The 17,518-nt window shown below is 45.1% G+C and overlaps 1 protein-coding gene across 1 annotated transcript in view; it reads left to right on the top strand.

Moving 5' to 3' along the window:
* The first annotated feature begins 471 nt into the window (after positions 1-471).
* GSG1L (GSG1 like) overlaps positions 472-17,518 on the top strand; it is a 139,730-nt gene continuing 122,683 nt past the window's right edge. The window contains exon 1 of the mRNA XM_007950165.2: positions 472-616. Coding sequence (XP_007948356.1) covers positions 532-616 — 85 coding nt within the window. The 5' untranslated portion in view covers positions 472-531. The remainder of the gene's footprint in view (positions 617-17,518) is intronic.

Genomic DNA, 17,518 nt, shown 5'->3' with positions numbered 1-17,518 from the left:
AAGTAGTCTAGAGCAGGGTAGCCCTCGGGGCTGTTGATTCAGTGGCCCAATGATGTCATCTTTCCATCACTCCGCTCAGCAGCTGTAGTGTCACCTTCATCCTAAAGCTGGTGGCCCTCATGGTCATATGATGGCTTCTAGTAGCAATCATCTACCAGATGAGAAAGAGAGGGGCAGCCTCTCAACCAGCCATGGGATAAGAGTCCTTCCTTCCATGCCAACCTGGACCTACAGTTGTCATCCAGAGAATGCCATGCTCCAGTTAGCTTAACCTTGGGTTCCTGAGACAGTCACTGGTGAGGAAGATGAGATTGCCATTAGATTAATCAGGACCCACCCCTAGAACTGATGTCTATTCTAAAAACGACTTGCTACCTCTAATGGGTGCAGGGTGGAGTGAACACAGGAGGAGTCCACCATGGTGTGTCCTTCATCTCATGGCCTTTCTGCCTTTGTCACACAGGGGTCTTGTGGCTGTCGGTGGTCTCCGAGGTGCTCTACATTCTCCTGCTGGTGGTTGGCTTCAGCCTCATGTGTCTCGAGCTCTTCCACTCCAGCAATGTCATTGATGGGCTCAAACTCAATGCCTTCGCAGCCGTCTTCACGGTGCTCTCAGGTAAGGCTGTGGGCCTTAGGCCAGTAGCCAGAGGCATGGGCTGATCTCAGTGGATGGAGCAATAGTACACCATATCCAGGTGCTTAGAGCTGTGGAGAAACCTGGGCACCAGAGCCAACCTTAGGGTAAGTCCTAGCTGTACCTACTGGTTGACCTTCTGTGCTCTGAGCCTCAGTTTTCCAAATGGAATTTGTTTGCTCACTTATTCACTCACTCAGTGAGTATTTATGGAGCTTCTGTCATGTGGTAGGCACTGTGCTAAGCTTTGGGGTTATAGTAATGTCCAAAAATAGTTCCAGCCCTCATGGAGCTTAAGGCTTAGAGGAGAGGTCGACTAACTTGAGATGTATGGAGAAGATAAATGTCACAAGGCTTGGTGATGGGTTTGTGGTATGAGAGTAAAGGAGGTGGTTGTGCAGAACTGGGCAGATGGTGGTGCCATTCACAGAGATATAAAAGTGGAAGAGGAGCCAATTTGGGTTGGGGGCATGTCACTCATCTCCCTTAGCTTATTTGATTCTGAAGCATTAAAGTAGAGATGCCGTGTAGGGAGTTGGATGGAAATAGGGGCAGGGGTGGGGTAAGCAGAGGAGGAGCCAAGGATTTTGAGGGTTTCATGAAGAATCATATACATTCTATAATATGCATATGCATATGAAAGTCAATAGTAGCATATGCTTCAGAGAGGTGGAGACAGAGAATCTCAACAAAAGGCCAATGGATTTGGTAGCTAGGTGCCCAGAGCAGTTTCAACAGATCCAGGTCAGAAGGGGTTAAGAGAGGTGCATGCCAGAAGGGAGTGAAAAGAGCCTATCAACTGTAACTTCAGAAGCCCTGACAGATAGAGTGGTGGCTTGGCTGTGTCAGACATCTGTTCCTAAAAAGCCAAATGTAAATTGAATTTCTATAAATCTAATCCTATTCTTTACTCACTGGAAGAACTCTACTTAATGAAACTGTAACAATGAGCCTTATGGTAAGGGAAATAAGTCCCCCTAATTGAAGTATATATACAACAGAGAGATCCCTCAAAGGGTAGAGAGCAGAATTCAAGAGAGAATAGCATGCACCATACAGACTATGGGTGACCTGTCGTTCCCTGGGTGTGAGGAATTGCACAGCCATTGAAAAGGGAAAAAAAGAAAAAGGTAGTAGTTCTTATGGCACAAGGTCAACTTTGGGCCCTGCTCACTCCAGCCCCAGCTATTCAGGACTGCAAAGCCTGTTTATTCTTCTTGTTCTCTTTCATCTATATTCTCAACCAATATTCGCTGAAGGTTTACTGGGTACCAGGCACTGTATGGGTTGGGAGAGTTGAAGCAAAACACAGTCCTTGCCTTCATGAAGCTTGCAGTCTTGTGGAGAGGCAGACATGTCAAACCATCATGACCTCTATGAACCAGGTGTGGTGAGAGTCCTGGAATTGGGGGACCCACATTTACCTAGGAAGACAGGCAGGGTGTGGGGTGAGGTGTGGAGAAGGCAGCATTTGAGCTGACATTTGGAAAATAAGTAAACGTTTGCTTGTTGGACAACTTGGACAAGAGATTCCAGGCAGAGTGAACAGCATGGGCAAAGGCCTAGAGGTATGAGGACGGGAGCTTATTCTGAGGACTTGGAGTAATTCAGAACGGTGGGATGTAGAGAGAACCACAGCCAGTGGGATGGAGAGAGAACAACAGTGTGGAGAGACGAGGGTGGAGGGCTGGGTGAGGGTCTTGATGTTTGTCACAGGCCGTTAGATTTTACCATGTGTGATAGGGAGCCACTGAGGAATTCATTGCAAGGGGTGATGTGGTCAGGTTTGTACTTTGGAATGACCTCTTTGGGTTCAGGGTAGAGCGAGAGGAGCAAGAGTGGAGGCAGGGGGGCCAGCCTTGAGACTGCCATGGTGATTGAGATGAGAAACGATGAGGCCCCAGCCCAGGGCAGTGGGAATGGAGACATGCCAGCAGCAGTGCTGATACTAAGCAGGTAGAGTCACCAGGGCTTGGGGCTGATCAGGAGAGGTGGTGAGAAGGGTCATTAAAGAAAAACAGAGAATCTAGGTCAGAGATCTCTAGCTTGGAGTCCACAGAATTCAGGGGATTTGTGAACGTGGATGGGGATAAAAACACATCTTTATTCTCCTAACTGACGTTTAGCATTTCCTTCAAATATGAATGGGGGCAACAAGCCAGATTATGGGAGCAGCACCAGTGGTAGGATTCTGGTTTTTCATATCACACTACTGTTGCAGAAGTCTTGACATGCGCTCTATCTGAAGGACAGTATTTATTAGAGACTCCATTGAATTTTGTTATTTAATGTGTTAAAGAAGTACAAACAGAATGCTCCTTTAGAGACAAGGATGGCGAGACTTCGTCTCATGTACTTTAGACACGTTGTCAGGAGGACCAGTCCCTGGAGAAGAACATCACACTCCATAAAACAAGGGTCAGAGAAAAAGCGGAAGACCCTCAGTGAGACAGACTGACACATGGCCGCAAGGCTGGGCTCACATACAGCAGTGATTGGGAGGATGGGGCAGGACCAGGCACACTCGGTTCTGCTGTACATGGGGTCGCTGTGAGTCACAAGCCGCCCGACAGCACCTAAGGACAGTGACATCAGAAGCACATGGGCTGCTGTGCCATAGTCTTTCTAATATTTTGCTAACTGTATTTCAACGTAATTGGCTTCCCCTGTAATCTGATGTATTTTATTTTTATGCAGCTAAAAACATTCTGAGAAGGGGTCCATAGGTCCTGATGCCAGAGGGTCTATGGCGTAAAAAAGTGAAGAGCCGGTCTGGGTGGTGCCTGGCTGGTGTTTGACTTGGAACCAGATAGGCAGTGGTCTCACTGAGATGCATAAGGCAGGAAAAGTGCAGGTTGGGGGAGAGGGTCGCCGGCCTGTCCATCTTGAGTAGGCTGGGCACGATGCACTGTGGGTCATCCAGGCTCCTATCCCTTGTCAGCTACTCCGTCCTTTCTTTCCCTCCACCAACCACCATCAGAGAATCCCTGTATTACCCCAAGCATCTCTTCCTTCCCCTCAGCTTGCTTACTGCAATCACAAAACAAAATGTTGGTGGCCAACCAAAGACAGCCATCTATAGTTCTTCAAGTGTGTACTTGTGGGAGGAAGGGGGGCTCTTTCCTGTACCTCAAAGGGCTTATTAAAGTTTTCACTTCTCAAAAAAGCCCAGGTTTCCTCCTAGTGAGGAGTCCCACTGCTATAGAAAATAAGATTGTATTAATAATTTCAGGCAGATGAACAATCCATGGCTCAGAGAGGTTAATTGACTCACCCAAGGTCACACACTGGTAAATTGTGGAGCTGGGATTAAACCCAGCTCCAGCTGGCTTCAAAGCCCTGTGCTCTTTTCATAGGATCACACTGTAAGAGTGACCAGGAGAGACCGAGCTGACTTTTAGTTCTCAGAAAACAGTAACACAGAAGTGTGAGGCCAGATGATGTCATAAGAACAAAGCAGCAAGGGGTGGTGAGAAAGAATTCTACATTCATGTCTGGGAGAAGATAAACAGTAGAGTGTCATGATACCAGGAGTGAGCATTAAAGCTGCTGAGAAAAGCGCCATGCATCTGATCTGCTTCACCCAGAAGAAATGGGAAGCTGTACTCTCCAGCACTGGGGAGAGAGAGGTCCATCCGCTGAGTGTATCTGGGAAGAGGGTTGGGTTCTGACATCTCCTGAACCAGCTCACACCAAAGGATCTTCAGCTCAAGGTCAATGTCTTCCAAGGCAGAGGACAAAGTAGGGTTTGGGCAGCCTCTCACTGAACAAGGTGCTTGTTGTTAGTTGCCCTTGAGTCAGCTCCATCACCTGGTGGCCTTATGAATAATGCACTGAAGCACTGCCCGGCCTTGTGCCATCTTCACGGTCATGGTGTATCTGAGCCCACTGTTGGGTCAGCCCGTCTCATTGAAGGTCTGCTCCATTTTCTCCAACCCTCTACTTTACGAAGCATAATGTCCATTTTCAGCAATTCACCATCAAAGTCTCACCATCCTCACTTCTTTTTTTTTTATTGTGATTTGGGTGAAGATTTACAGAGCAAATTCACTTTCCATACAGCAGTTCACATACACGTTGTCTCATGACACTGACCACAGTTTACCACAATTTAACTGCTCCCCTTCCACTTCCCCCCCATAGTTACCTCTTCCCTGTGTCCATCCCTCCGTGCACTCCTGCCCCCTGAGCTGTCTCCCTGTGCATAAGCAGCCCTTCTTTCTCCCATGATTGTTCTCTCCAAGGAGTGTATCTACCTCAGGTAAATGTGCAACTCATATTCCTGTCTTTTGTTTGGCTGGAAACCATGGGTGTGGGTTCAGTTCCAGATCTGATGGGCAGCTCGGGGCCATAGTCTCAGTGGTTCCACCAGGCTGTATCAGACCAGCAAACCTGGTCCCCCCCCCCTTTTTTTTCTCCAGATGATTTTGAGTTTTGTTCCACATTGTTCTCCCTCTCTATCAAGGATCTCCTACATAGATCCCCTTCCAAGTGGATGACATTGGTAGCCGGGCACCATCTAGTTCTTCTGGTCTCATAGTCGTATAGGCTGCAGATTGGATGGTGTACCTGTCGCTCATAGGGAGCATGAGGCTAGCACAGGACCAGGCAGTGTTTTGTTCTGTTGTACATACGGTTGCTACAAGTCAGAGATGACTTGACAGTACATTGTAGCAACAGCAAGGGCCATAACCTTGGGGGTTCCACCAGTCTTCATCCGACCAATAAGCCTGATTTTTTTTTTTTTTTTAAATCATTTTGTGTTTTGTTTCACATTTTTCTCGCATTCTACCCAGGCCCTTCTACTGTGATCCCTTTCAGAGCAGTGAGCAGTGGTAGGTGGGTACCATCTAGTTCTTCTGGTCTAGAGGCTGGGTGAACAAGAGTGGGAAGGCAAATGGGACTACATCCATGAACTAACTGTCCCATGTGTCTTTTATTTTCTGCATTCTTCTTTGCTCTGGACAAGGAGAGACCTATTGCACCTGAGATGGCTGCTCACGAGCTTTTAAAACCCCAAAGTAGGGTCAAAGCAGGATGTAGAACATGCTATTTGTGGACCATGTTATGCCAGTTGACCTTAGTGTCCGCCTAGACTGGGAGCTCTGGTGGCATAGTACGTAAGACACTTGACTGCTAACCAGAAGGCTGGTGGTTCAAACCCACCAGCCACTCCTCGGAAGGAAGATGGGACAATCTATTTTCATAGAGATACTGCCTCAGAAACCCAAGGAGGAGTTGCTATGAGTCGGGACCGACTTGACGACAGTGAGTTTAGTTTTTGGTTTTTGGTCCCTTAGACTATAGTCCTGAGCACCCATGCCCAGTGACTCATTCCCTCAAGGTGTTGGTTATGACTAAGAAGTTTTCATAACTTTGTCCCCTGTATGCTCCACTAAAGTTATGGATATATTTGCAGCACGTATAAATACATAGATGGAGATATCCTCTGTCAAACCCATATGTATCATGGATGTAGACCCATTTGCCTTCCCACTCTTGTTGAGCTTGCATGTCTATTTATGTACCCACTTGTAGATTATTGTTATTGCAGGACTGCATATGTGATAGTATTCACCTTTGTTGCCTTTAACTCCTGTGTCTTCCACTGCCTTGATCATTTTGTGCTGATCTCCCCTTATTGTATATTGCCTTTCCCTTCACCCAAGTTAATGTGTATCTATCCTCTTTGTTGTTGTTGTTATGTGCCTTTGAGTCGGCCCCAACTCATAGCGACCCCTCCTTGGGTTTCTGAGGCAGTATCACTACAGAAGTAGGATTGCTCAACCTTCCTTCCGAGGAGTGGCTGGTAGGTTTGAACCGCCAGCCTTCTGGTTAGCAGTCAAGTGCCTTAGGCACTATGCTACCAGAGCTCCCATCTATCCTCTAATTAGTGAATTAACCTCCTCCCCGCCACCTCTGATAACCTTCAAGAATGATTCTTTCTATGTGTAAACCTTTTCTTGACTGTTTACAGTAGGTCTCATACAGTATTTGTCCTTTTGTGATTGACTAATTTCACTCAGTATAATGTCCTGCAAGTTCATCCATGTTCTGAGCTGTTTGGAGAGTCATCTTTATTCTCTAATATTGCATAGTTGTGTATATGTATCTATGTGTGCATTGTGTGTACGCACCAGAGTTTGTTTATCCATTTATTCCTTGATGGGCACTTAAGTTGTTTCCCTTTTTTCACTAGTGTGAATAATGCTATGATGCACATGGGTGTGCATACATGTCTGTGTCGTTGCTCTTATTTCTCTAAGGTATATCCCTGGTAGTGGGATTACTGGATCATATGGTATTTCTGTTTCCAACTTTTTAAAGGAAGCACCATACCATTTTCCACAGTGGTTGCACTATTTAACAGTCCCACCAGCAGTGTGTGAGGTCCCGGTCTTGCCACACCCTCACCAGCATTTGTGGTTTTCTGTTTTTTTGAACTTTGCTGTTAATGCTGGAGTAAAATGATATCTCATTGTTGTTTTGATTTTCATCTCTCTAATGGCTAATGATTGTGAGCATTTCTTCATGTCTTTGTTGGCTGCCTGAATATCTTCTTTGGTGAAGTGTCTGTTCATGTCCTCTGCCCATTTTTCAATTGGATTGTTGGTCTTTTTGTTGTTGAGGTGTTGAAGTTTTCTATAAATTTTAGAGTTGAGTCCCTTGTCTGATATGTCATTGCCAATTTTTTTTTTCTCCCCAGGCTCTAGGTTCTCTTTTTACTCCTTTGGCTCCTTTGGTGAAGTCTTCTGATGGACATAACTGTTTAATTTTTAAGAGGTTCCAGTAATCTAGTTTATCTTCTGCTATTTATGCATTTTTGGTTATGTTTTATGGTGTATTTATGCCATGTATTAGGGCTCCTAAGTTTTTTCCTATTTTTTCTTTGATAATCTTTATGGTTTTAGGTTTTACATATAGGTCTTTGATTCATCTTGAGTTAGTTTTTGTGTAATGTGTGAGATATGAATCCCATTTCCTTTTACTGCAAATGATATCCAGTTTTGCCAGCATCATTTGTTAAAGAAATTATCTGCTCCCCATTTAATTAATTTTGGCCCTTTGTCAAAGATCAGCTATCCATAGGTGGATGGATTTACTTCTGGGTTCTCAGTTCTGTTCCATTGGTCTATATGTCTGTCATTGCACCAATACCAAGCTGTTTTGACTACTGTGACTATATAACAGGTTTTGAGATCAGGGAGTGTGAAGCCTCCTACTTTGTTCTTCTTTAGTAGTGCATTGCTTATCTGGGGTCTCTTTCCTTTCCATATAACGTGAGTGGTTCATTTTACCATCTCTGTAAAGAATGATGATGGAATCTGGATCAAGATTGCATTTTATCTGTAGAGTACTTTAGGTAGTTTTTTTTTTTTTTTTTTTTTTCAAACAATGTTGAGTCTTCGTATCCATGAGCATGGTATATTCTTCCATTTATGTAGGTCTGTTTTGCTTTCTTGTAGTAGTGTTTTATAATTATTTTTTTGTATAGGTCTTTTGTGTCTCTGGTTAAATTTATTTCTAAGTATGTCATCTTTTGGCTGGCTATTGTGAATGGTACTGTTTTCCCAATTTCCTTTTCAGAGTTCTCTTTGTTAGTGTAGAGAAATCCTATTATTTTTTTTTTTTTTGTAGTATGTTTATCTTGTATGAGGTCCATGTTCTTATATCCTGTGATGGAAAGAAAATTGATCACTGGTCTTAATAAACCACAAGGAGGGATATTTGGGAAGTGTCAGAAGGCTTGGGGAAGGTACTTCTTTAGTGATCCTCTGCTCAGGGGGTGCTGGCTGTCAGGACCAGAGGAAGGTCCATATAACAGGTGTTGCAGGATTAGAGTATCACTCTTTCAGCCACCATATTCCTACTTTTCCTGGTGCAGTGGGTCCTTGGGGGAGGGAACTGTGTAGAGTCATTCTCCTGGGGACTACTGGTGTACTCCAGGAAGAGTGGGCCACAGGGCCACACTGGAGGGGCACTGGGCACATTAGGATTCAAGCAAACTCCACCCGAGACCTGGAGGTACCAGAGAAGTGGGACTCATGGAGTGATGAGAGAGGAGAAGGCTAGGGCAAGGCCTGATGAGGCCCAGGGCAGCCAATCCAATTGATGTATTACCATGAGGGTGCTGTCCATAGATGTTTGTGGATCTCTGCTTGGCTAACTGGTTATGGTTCTGGAAGTATCACTATTAGAAGGAACCCAGTCTGCTTGGAAGACCTGGCAGAAGTCAGTGCTCAGTAATAAGTAATTGTTCTTGTTACTGCCATCAAGTTGATTCTGACTCACAATTGCTTATCATCACTCATCACATGCTGGTGGCACAGTGATTAAAGCCTCTCAGCTGTTAACCAGAAGGTTGGCAGTTGGAACCCATCAGCTACTCTGTGGGAGAAAGATGAGACAGTCTGCTTCCATAAATATTTACAGTCCTGGAAACACTATGAGGCAGTTCTACTCTGTCCTACAGAGTTGCTATGATGTGGAATCAACTCAGTGGCATTTTTTTTTTTTTTTTTTTTTTTTTAATCACATGACAGACCCTGGCTGAGAGCTTTGTATTCGTGGTCTGTTCTCATCTGCCCAACCATGCTGTGATGTAGGCACTCCTCAAAGACCTATTTAACAGACAAGGAACTGAGGCTCAGAGAGTCAATCAGCAAGTGGTTGGAGGAACTTGAACTCAGGTCTGATGCAGCAGACTCTAGAGTCTAGCAGTGCGGCCCTAGAGTGTAGCACAGGGATTAGGATCCTGACCTTGAGAACAACAACAATAGAAGAACAAACCCATTGCTGTCAAGTTGCTTCCACCTCTTGTCAACCTAATAGGGTTTTCTTGGCTGTAATCTTTATGGAAATAAATTTCCAGAACTTTCTTATGCAGTATCACTGGGTAGGTTTAAATTGCCAACCTTTACATTAGTACTCAAGTGCAAACTGTTGTGAATCCTAGAGACCTAAGGCCTAGAAGGGTCAACAAAGTAGACACCACAGCCCAGATTTGGTCTGCTGCTTGCTTTTATAAATAAACTTTCATTGGAACACAGCTACACCTCTTCACTTACATATTGTCTATGGATGCCTTCACTCAACAATGGCGGAGCTGAGCAGTTGTGGCAGAACTGCAAAGCTTTGCCTGCAAGCTGAAAATATTTATTATCTGGCCCTTTATAGAAAAAGTTTGCCAACCTCTGCTCTAGAGTAAGGCAGCCTGGATTTTAAAAATAGCTGTGAAATTATATGGGGACTTGTATGGGCATGGGGGTGCGTAACTAGGAGCAATTTCTAGCATGTCCTGGGAGGAGGCTATCAAGGATGACAGGAGAAAGTAGATGCATATTTTGAGTCTGGACTGGACTATTTTGGTGGACTCAGACTTTTCAGAGCTGTTGAGGGTCGTGGTATCTAAAAACAATCATTTTAGGAAAAAATTATTAATTTTTTGTACAGATAACAAGATTAGTCCCAGTAATCATTTCCTCTGAATTTCCAGCCACTCCCTCATGATGATCTAGCATCTTTCATTCTAGTGACGAGGTATGTGTCACAGAAAGAGGTTTCCTGTGTTTCACACTAGAAACATTCTATACAGTATCCCTTCCCAGTATAGCTTGATAAAATGTAAATCTTTGAATCTTCAAATTCATAACACAAAGCAAAATGGGCAAAGTCCAGCTGTAAGAACTAAGTGGCCAAATGTTGTTGTTACATGCTGTCGAGTCGGACCCAACTCATAGCGACCCCTCCTTGGGTTTCTGAGACAGTATCACTGCGGAAGTAGATTGCCTAACCTTCCTTCCAAGGAGTGGCTGGTGGGTTTGAACTGCCAGCCTTCTGGTTAGCAGTCAAGTGCCTTAGGCACTACGTTACCAGAGCTCCCAGAGTGACCAGATGAGGGGCAACAATTTCTAAATCCTCAAAGCGCTGAAAATCGAGAGTGTGCTACATTTGCTGCAAAACCTGATGGGATGGGATGGTTTGAATAGTATTCATTTATCCTTCCTAGGGATTGTCTAAAGGAGCTCTGGTGGTGGAGTGGTTATGGCATTTGGCTACTAACCAAGAGGTCAGTGGTTCAAACCTACCAGCTGCTCTGCAGAAGAAAGCTAGGACAGTCTGCTTCTGTAAAAATTTACTACAGTCTTGGAAACCCAATGGGAGTCTCTATGAGTCGGACTTGACTGAATGGCAGAGTGGGGTGAGTTTTTTAAGGGATCATCTAGGAGTCTCTGTATGGCATACATGCTGAAGCTTTCAAGTACTAGCTGAAAGGTTGGAGATTCGAGCCTACTTATAGGCGCCTTGGAAGAAATGCCTGGTAATCTGCTTTCAGAAAGTGACAGCCTTGTAAACTCTATGGAGCAGTTCTGCTCTGCGCACATAAGCTCCCTAGGAGTCAGAATGGACGGCTATAGCAGGGATTATCTTAGGTCTCTAGTGCTACTGAAACAGAAGTACCACAAGCAGGTGACTTTAAAGAGCAGAAACTTGTTTTCTCACACTTGAGGAGACCAGAAGTCCCAATGCAGGGCATAGGCTTTAGGGGGAGTTGCTCTCTGTGGGCTCTGGGAAAGGTCCTTGTTTCTTTCAGCCTCTGTAGCCCCAGAGTTCCTTGGTTCCTTGGGGATCTCCACGTGGGATCTGTCTTCCTCAGTTTGAGGTTACTTGTCTCTAGCTCTAATCTTTTTTTTTTTCAACTCAGAAGTGAGGAGGGTCAGGACATAGCCTACAATAAAACGGTCCATTAACATAACAAAACCCTATTCCTAAACAGGATTATATCCACAGGTATGGGGTTAGGATCCCACACATATTTTTTGGGGGCATAATTAAATCCATAGGAAGGTTTACATGTTTTATTGAAAAATATTAATGTTTTTGAATACAAGGTGCTACCCTAGACCTTGCTGGAAGTTTTATGGAATATATGTCACACGTACCATAATACCTTCCTAAAATCCAGAAAATTCTGCAACATACCTGGCTCCAAGCATCTCAAGATTTGGTGGACCTGTATAGGTAAGGTCTCAGAGTGGAGCCTAGTCCCACAAGTTCACGTTGTTGTTATTACTGTTCCTAATGGCACAGTGGTTAAAACATTCTGCTGCTAACCAAAAAGTCGGTGGTTTGAACCCACCAGTTGCTCCACAGGAGAAAGATGAGGCAGTCTGCTTCCATAAAGATTTACAGCCCTGGAAAGCCTATGCAGCAGTTCTACTCTGTCCTGTGAGTCAGTCTGGACTCGATGGCAGTGGGTTTTTGGCATTTCAGCAGCCTGAGGGCAGTTGAGGAGCAGCTGGTGGTCTCAGGGAACAGCCTTCTCTCTTGCAATGAGTCCAGAGCTGAAGGCTGGGGCTCTGACTCCATCAGGAAGGGAGAGGGTGCCAGGGCCCAGCCACTGGGCTGTGTCCCCAGGCTGGTGGTCCTGGTGGAAGGGTGGTCCTACAGACAGGGTCAGCCCTGAGGGTAAAGGGCGGGCTGAGATTGTTGGCCCCCTGCCCAGGAGACTTCTCCAGTAGGCATAGGGCTGGGTGTATGAGATGCTTGTTGTTGTTGTTGTTGTTGTTATGTGCCGTCGAGTCGGCCCCGACTCATAGCGACCCCTCCTTGGGTTTCCAAGGCAGTATCACTACGGAAGTAGGAGATGCTTGTAGGGACTCTGAAATGTGTTCGTTTTAACTTCTTTTAAAAGCAGGAAAAAAATATGTAACAATAATGAATATATAAGCGTGAATCTGGCTTGGATTATATTCATCTTTATATCATTATGGTCATAAAATGGAATTTTATTATTTTTTATGGAGAAACAGGCTCACAAAGACAGAAGCACCCAGGGCCCGTGAGAGTCATAATGGGTCCCTCGCTCCCCTGTGCTTGGGCTCTCAGTACCCAGCGAGACTCCTTCCAGGTCAGGAGTGGCTCTACATACAAGCTGCATGCTCCCTGCCCCGTCTAGTGCCTTTCACTAAGAGGTGCTGGGGGAGCCAGGCACCAGTCTCCCCACAGTGACCAGGGCCTCAGTACCCGGGAGGGATGTGAGAGCTTGCGGGGAAGATGGCATTTCTTTCCCAGTTCCTCCAAAATGAGGCTGATCCACTTAGGAAAAGAGGGACTCATTTGGAAAATTCCTGCTGTTGTCTTTTAGTAACAGCGGCACCTGTGTGAAGAGAGACGTAGCCATTTCCGGCAGTAATCAGACGTCATGGAGAAGTTGGCAAGAGTGCAATTGTTAGTAAGAAAAGGAAATTTTACGATCAAACAAAAATTTACCAAAGAAAAGGCAACTCTTTGGACTCTGAGTTTCAGGGACCAGTCTAGGAGGGAGATGTGAGTTGAAGAAGATGGACGATTCCAATGGCTGGTTTTCTGAAAGGAGATCCCTAGGTCTTTCTTCCAAGGCATCACTTGAGAGACTCCCACCTCCCACCTTCCATTTAGCAACTGAGCGTGTTAACTGTTCACACCATCTCGAAATGTTCAAGAATTAAGTTGTTAGGGATGCAGAGTGCCAGTCTGCTGGGCCCAGTGTCAGCCCGGGAGCCATGAGGTTCTGGTTGTAAGGAAGCATGTTTGCCAAGCTTTCTGCCTCATGACCTCCTCTGTAAGTGCCCTTATCAGCGAGTGTGAGCATGTAGCCCATTGGGTTTGCCTTTTTGGCAGCTGCCAGAAAGCTTGGATCTAAGTTCTTTGTTTAACTGCAGCAACTTCTGCCAAGCAAGGATTCCTGTGGCCTTGAATTCCTTCCCATTCCACCCCCTCACTTAATGCCTTGCTTTTTCTTGGATCTGATCTTATTGTAGTGCTTCGTGGTTGTCTTAGGCTGGGTTCTGGAGAGGAGCAAAGGCAGTGTGGTGTGTATATATATGAATAGAGAGAGAGAGAGAGGAAGACAGAGAGAGAGACCGCGTTTATTTCAAGGAACTGGCTCACACAGTTGTGGAGGCTGGCAAATCTGTGGGTCAGCGTCAGGCTGGAGGCATCTCCTGACTTATGTGGTTGCAGGGACTGGTGAACCCAAAATCTGCAGGGAGGCTACTGGCTCGTGTCCCAAGAACCGGAGGTCAGAGGATGGTGGGTCGGATGCAAGACTGAGAGAGAGAGCTTGGCCAGAACATCCATATATATTGGATGCAGGCCACACCCCCAAGGAAACTCCCCTTTCAACTGATTGGCTGCGCTCCCATCAGATCACAAAATAGAGGATGATTACATAGTATCTGCCAAACCACTGAGAGTCATGACTTAGCCAAGTTGATACATAACCTTAGCCATCACAGTGGTTTTTATTGTATTTATGGGTTTTGTTTTGTTGTTAAGTGTCGTCAAGTTTATTCTGACTCCTAGCAACCCTGTAGGACAGAGTAGAACTGCTCCATAGAGCTTCTGAGGCTGTAATCTTTATGGGAGCAGATTGCCAAGTCTTTTTTTCTGCAGAGCCACAGATGGGTCTGAACCACTGACCTTTTGGTTAGGCACTGAGCACTTCACCATTGCACCACCAGGCCTCCTCTGTTTTATTGTAAACCACCACAGATTATTTTAGGATGAGTTTCCTGGGATCTTAACTCCAATAGACATTCCTGCCACCTTTTGGTCTGTGCTGAAAGAATTCTCTCCCACAGCTCCCTGTGTTCAGTCCTCCTCCTACCTATCCAGATTGTTTTTTTTTTTTTTTTTTTTGCCCATATCTGATTTAGAAAACAAAGACTTTTGTGTGTTTTTGTTTCTAAAAATGCGGAGTGTGAGTCAGAGAAATGAGTATTTCCATACTGTTAAAGATTCTTTTGATTGAGAGTGACAAGTTTCAGATTAGCTAAAGAAAGAACAGGATGGTAGTGGTAGAAATGGTTCATGTAACTGAAAGTATAGATGGTTAGGCTTCAGGCATAGCTGCATCCAGGTGATCAAACCATGTCATCAGAGATGGGTTGACACAGTGGCTGCAACAATGCACTCAAACAGCAGCAGTTGTGAGGATGGCACACGGCTGGGCAGTGCTGTGTTCTCTTGTACATTGGGCTATGAGCCAGAACCAACTGGATGGCACCTAACAACAACAACAAGTTGTAATTTATGAAAGTCTCTTACTAATGAAATTAGGTTGTTTACCTTTTTTTTTTTGCAATTATAAACAAAGTTATAATGAAAAAACAAACTATGTCATCAGGAACCTACATCTCTAAACTCTGCCTTGTGTGCTAAAATCATTCTCAGTCAGATTTGTCCATGTGGAGAGAAGGGTGGCCACAAGCAGGCCCAGCCTTACATAAGATTTCAAAGGTAGTGAGCTCCTTCTCAATGTTGTTGCTAGGTGTCGTCCAGTCATAGTGACCCTGTGTACAACAGAATGAAACACCACCTGGTCCTGCGCCATCCTCACAATTCTTCCCATACTTGAAGCCATCATTGCAGCCGTTGTGCCAATCCATCTCATTGAGGGTCTTCTCTTTCTTCACCGACCCTCTACTTTACCAAGTATGATATCCTTCTCCAGGCAATGGGACAAAGTCTGGCCTTCCTGGCTTTCAAGGAGCATTCTGGCTGCACTTTTTCCAGGACAGATTTGTTCGTTCTTCTGGCAGTCGATGGTATTGTCATTATTCTTTGTCAGTATCACAGTTCAGAGACTCAACTCTTCTTCGGTCTTCCTTATTCATCGTCCAGCTTTCACATGCATATGAGGCCATTGAAAAACCATGTCAGGTGCACTGTAGTCTTCAAAATGACATCTTTGCTTCTTAACACTTTATAGAGGTCTTTTGCAGCAGGTTTTCCCAGTGCGATATGATGTCTGATTTCCTGACTGCTTCCATGGGTGTTGACTGTGGATCCAAGTAAAATTATATCCTTGACAACTTCAATCTCTTCTCCATTTATCATGATGCTGCTTTTTGGTCCAGTGGTGAGGATTTTCATTTTCTTTATGTTGAGGTGTAATCCATACTGAAAACTGTAGTCTTTTGTATTCATCGGTAAGTGCTTTAAGTCAACTTCACTTTCAGCAAGCAAAGTTATGCCATCTGCATATCACAGGTTGTCAATTCTTGCTCCAATCCTGATGCCATGTTCTTCTTCCTGTAGTCCAGCTTCTCAGATTATTTGCTCAGAATGCAGATTGAATATGTCTGGGTAAAGGATACAACCCTGACGTACACCCTTCCTGATCTTAAAATCAGTATCCTCTTGTTCTGTTCGAACAACAGCCTCTTGGTGTATGTACAGGTTCCTCACGAGCACAATTAGGTTGTTTGACAATTGTGGTGGTGTGAGCCAAGGGGTGGGGGACTGACAGCAGCTGGCACAGAAAGTCAGAGGACAAAGGGGGATCTGGTAGACCTATAGGAGCTAGTGCCTGCAGCTGTGCTTGGACGTGCTCCCAGCTGTTCTGATTGGGTAGACAGCAGCCATTGAGGAAGGGAGAGGCCTGGACAGCCTTCCCTAATTTGGGACAGATCCCTTAAGCGTTTGTAGGATTGGCCTCTGGGGAGTGCCTGGCACGTTTGGGATGCTGCCTCTTGTCCTTCTTCAGCTGCCTATTTAGGCTCCCCTTGGCACATGAGGTGGTCGAGCAAGCCAGGTCTCTCAAGCTCACTCCTCTGAAGCCCATGCGGTTCACCGCCAGGAACACAGGTGTGCAGGAGCACTGCTACTCTTGAATTTCTGGACAGCTTAAGTTTTATTTCAGGCCCTCAACTCCCTGGGCTGGTAGAAGATTTGTCTTCTGAATTCTTTTGGATTTTTTCCGTACTGCCTTTCCCTGGGGCTGAGCCATGATTTTATGGCCTTATGCAATGTCAGGTGGGGGGACAAAGATGGGCCAGGGCTCAGTCTTTGTCATTCATCATCGTCTTCATCATACAGGTCACAAAGTCCTTTATCTGAAATCCTTGGGGCAGGAAGTCTTCCAGAATTCAGAACTTTTCTGATTTTGAAAGGAAACCTAATACATAGGCCATCCATTATATAACACCTTAGCAGGGTCAGAGGTACTACCCTGTAAGAAAATGCATTCACATTTTGCAATGAAACCCATGAATGTTCGTGTTGGATGGGGAAGCAGATAAATAAAGGCAATAAATACCCTTACTTCTGTTCAGGTCAGGCTTTGCTGCTGTGTGAGTTCAGGTCAAGTCAGAGTTCGTGACCAGTTATGATAAAAGCTTTTGGTTTTCATAATTTCTGGAAGTTTGAATCTCAGGCAAAAAGTTGAGAACTTAATAGCTCACATTTATTGAGCACCTACTGTGTGCCAGGCACCATTGTAAACACATTTCCTTTATCCAGTCCTATGATGGTAGATGCTATCATTACTCCCATTTTGCAGTTGAGAAAACTGAGGTACAGAGCTAATAAGTGGCAGTTCTGGCTTTAGGATCCATGTGCTTTATTACTATGCTGGTCCATGGATGCTACTGATTAACATCCATGCCCCTGGTCACATGGTCCTTTCTGGTCCCCAGGGCCAGACATGAGATGGGAGAATGTATAGCCCCATCACTCCAGTCAGGGGTCTCAAGTCATGCCCACAGAAACCATATGTCAATAGGTGCTGTTGAGTTGGCTCACAGCAACCCTGTGTACAATAATAGAATGAAACATGGCCCGGTCCCGTGCCATCCTCACAGCCCTTGCTATGCTTGAGCCCATCATTACAGCCACTCTGTCCATCCATCTTGTTGACCGCCTTCCCATTTTTTGCTCACTCTCCACTTTACCAAGCATGATATCTTTCTCTGGGGAATGGTCCTTTCTTCTTCTTCTTTTTCTTTTTTTTTTAATCTATCTAACAGTGTTCCCTCCCCTTCCCTCCCTACCCCTGGTAACCAACAAAGAAAATTTCCTTCCATAGATAAACCTTTCCTTGACTTTTACAATAACAGA

This window comes from Orycteropus afer, unplaced genomic scaffold, assembly GCF_000298275.1.
Source record: "Orycteropus afer afer isolate SDZICR_OR568_19922 unplaced genomic scaffold, OryAfe1.0 scaffold00266, whole genome shotgun sequence".
In the NCBI taxonomy this organism is placed as follows: Eukaryota; Metazoa; Chordata; class Mammalia; order Tubulidentata; family Orycteropodidae; genus Orycteropus; species Orycteropus afer.
This window is presented reverse-complemented; position numbering and strand designations above follow the sequence as displayed.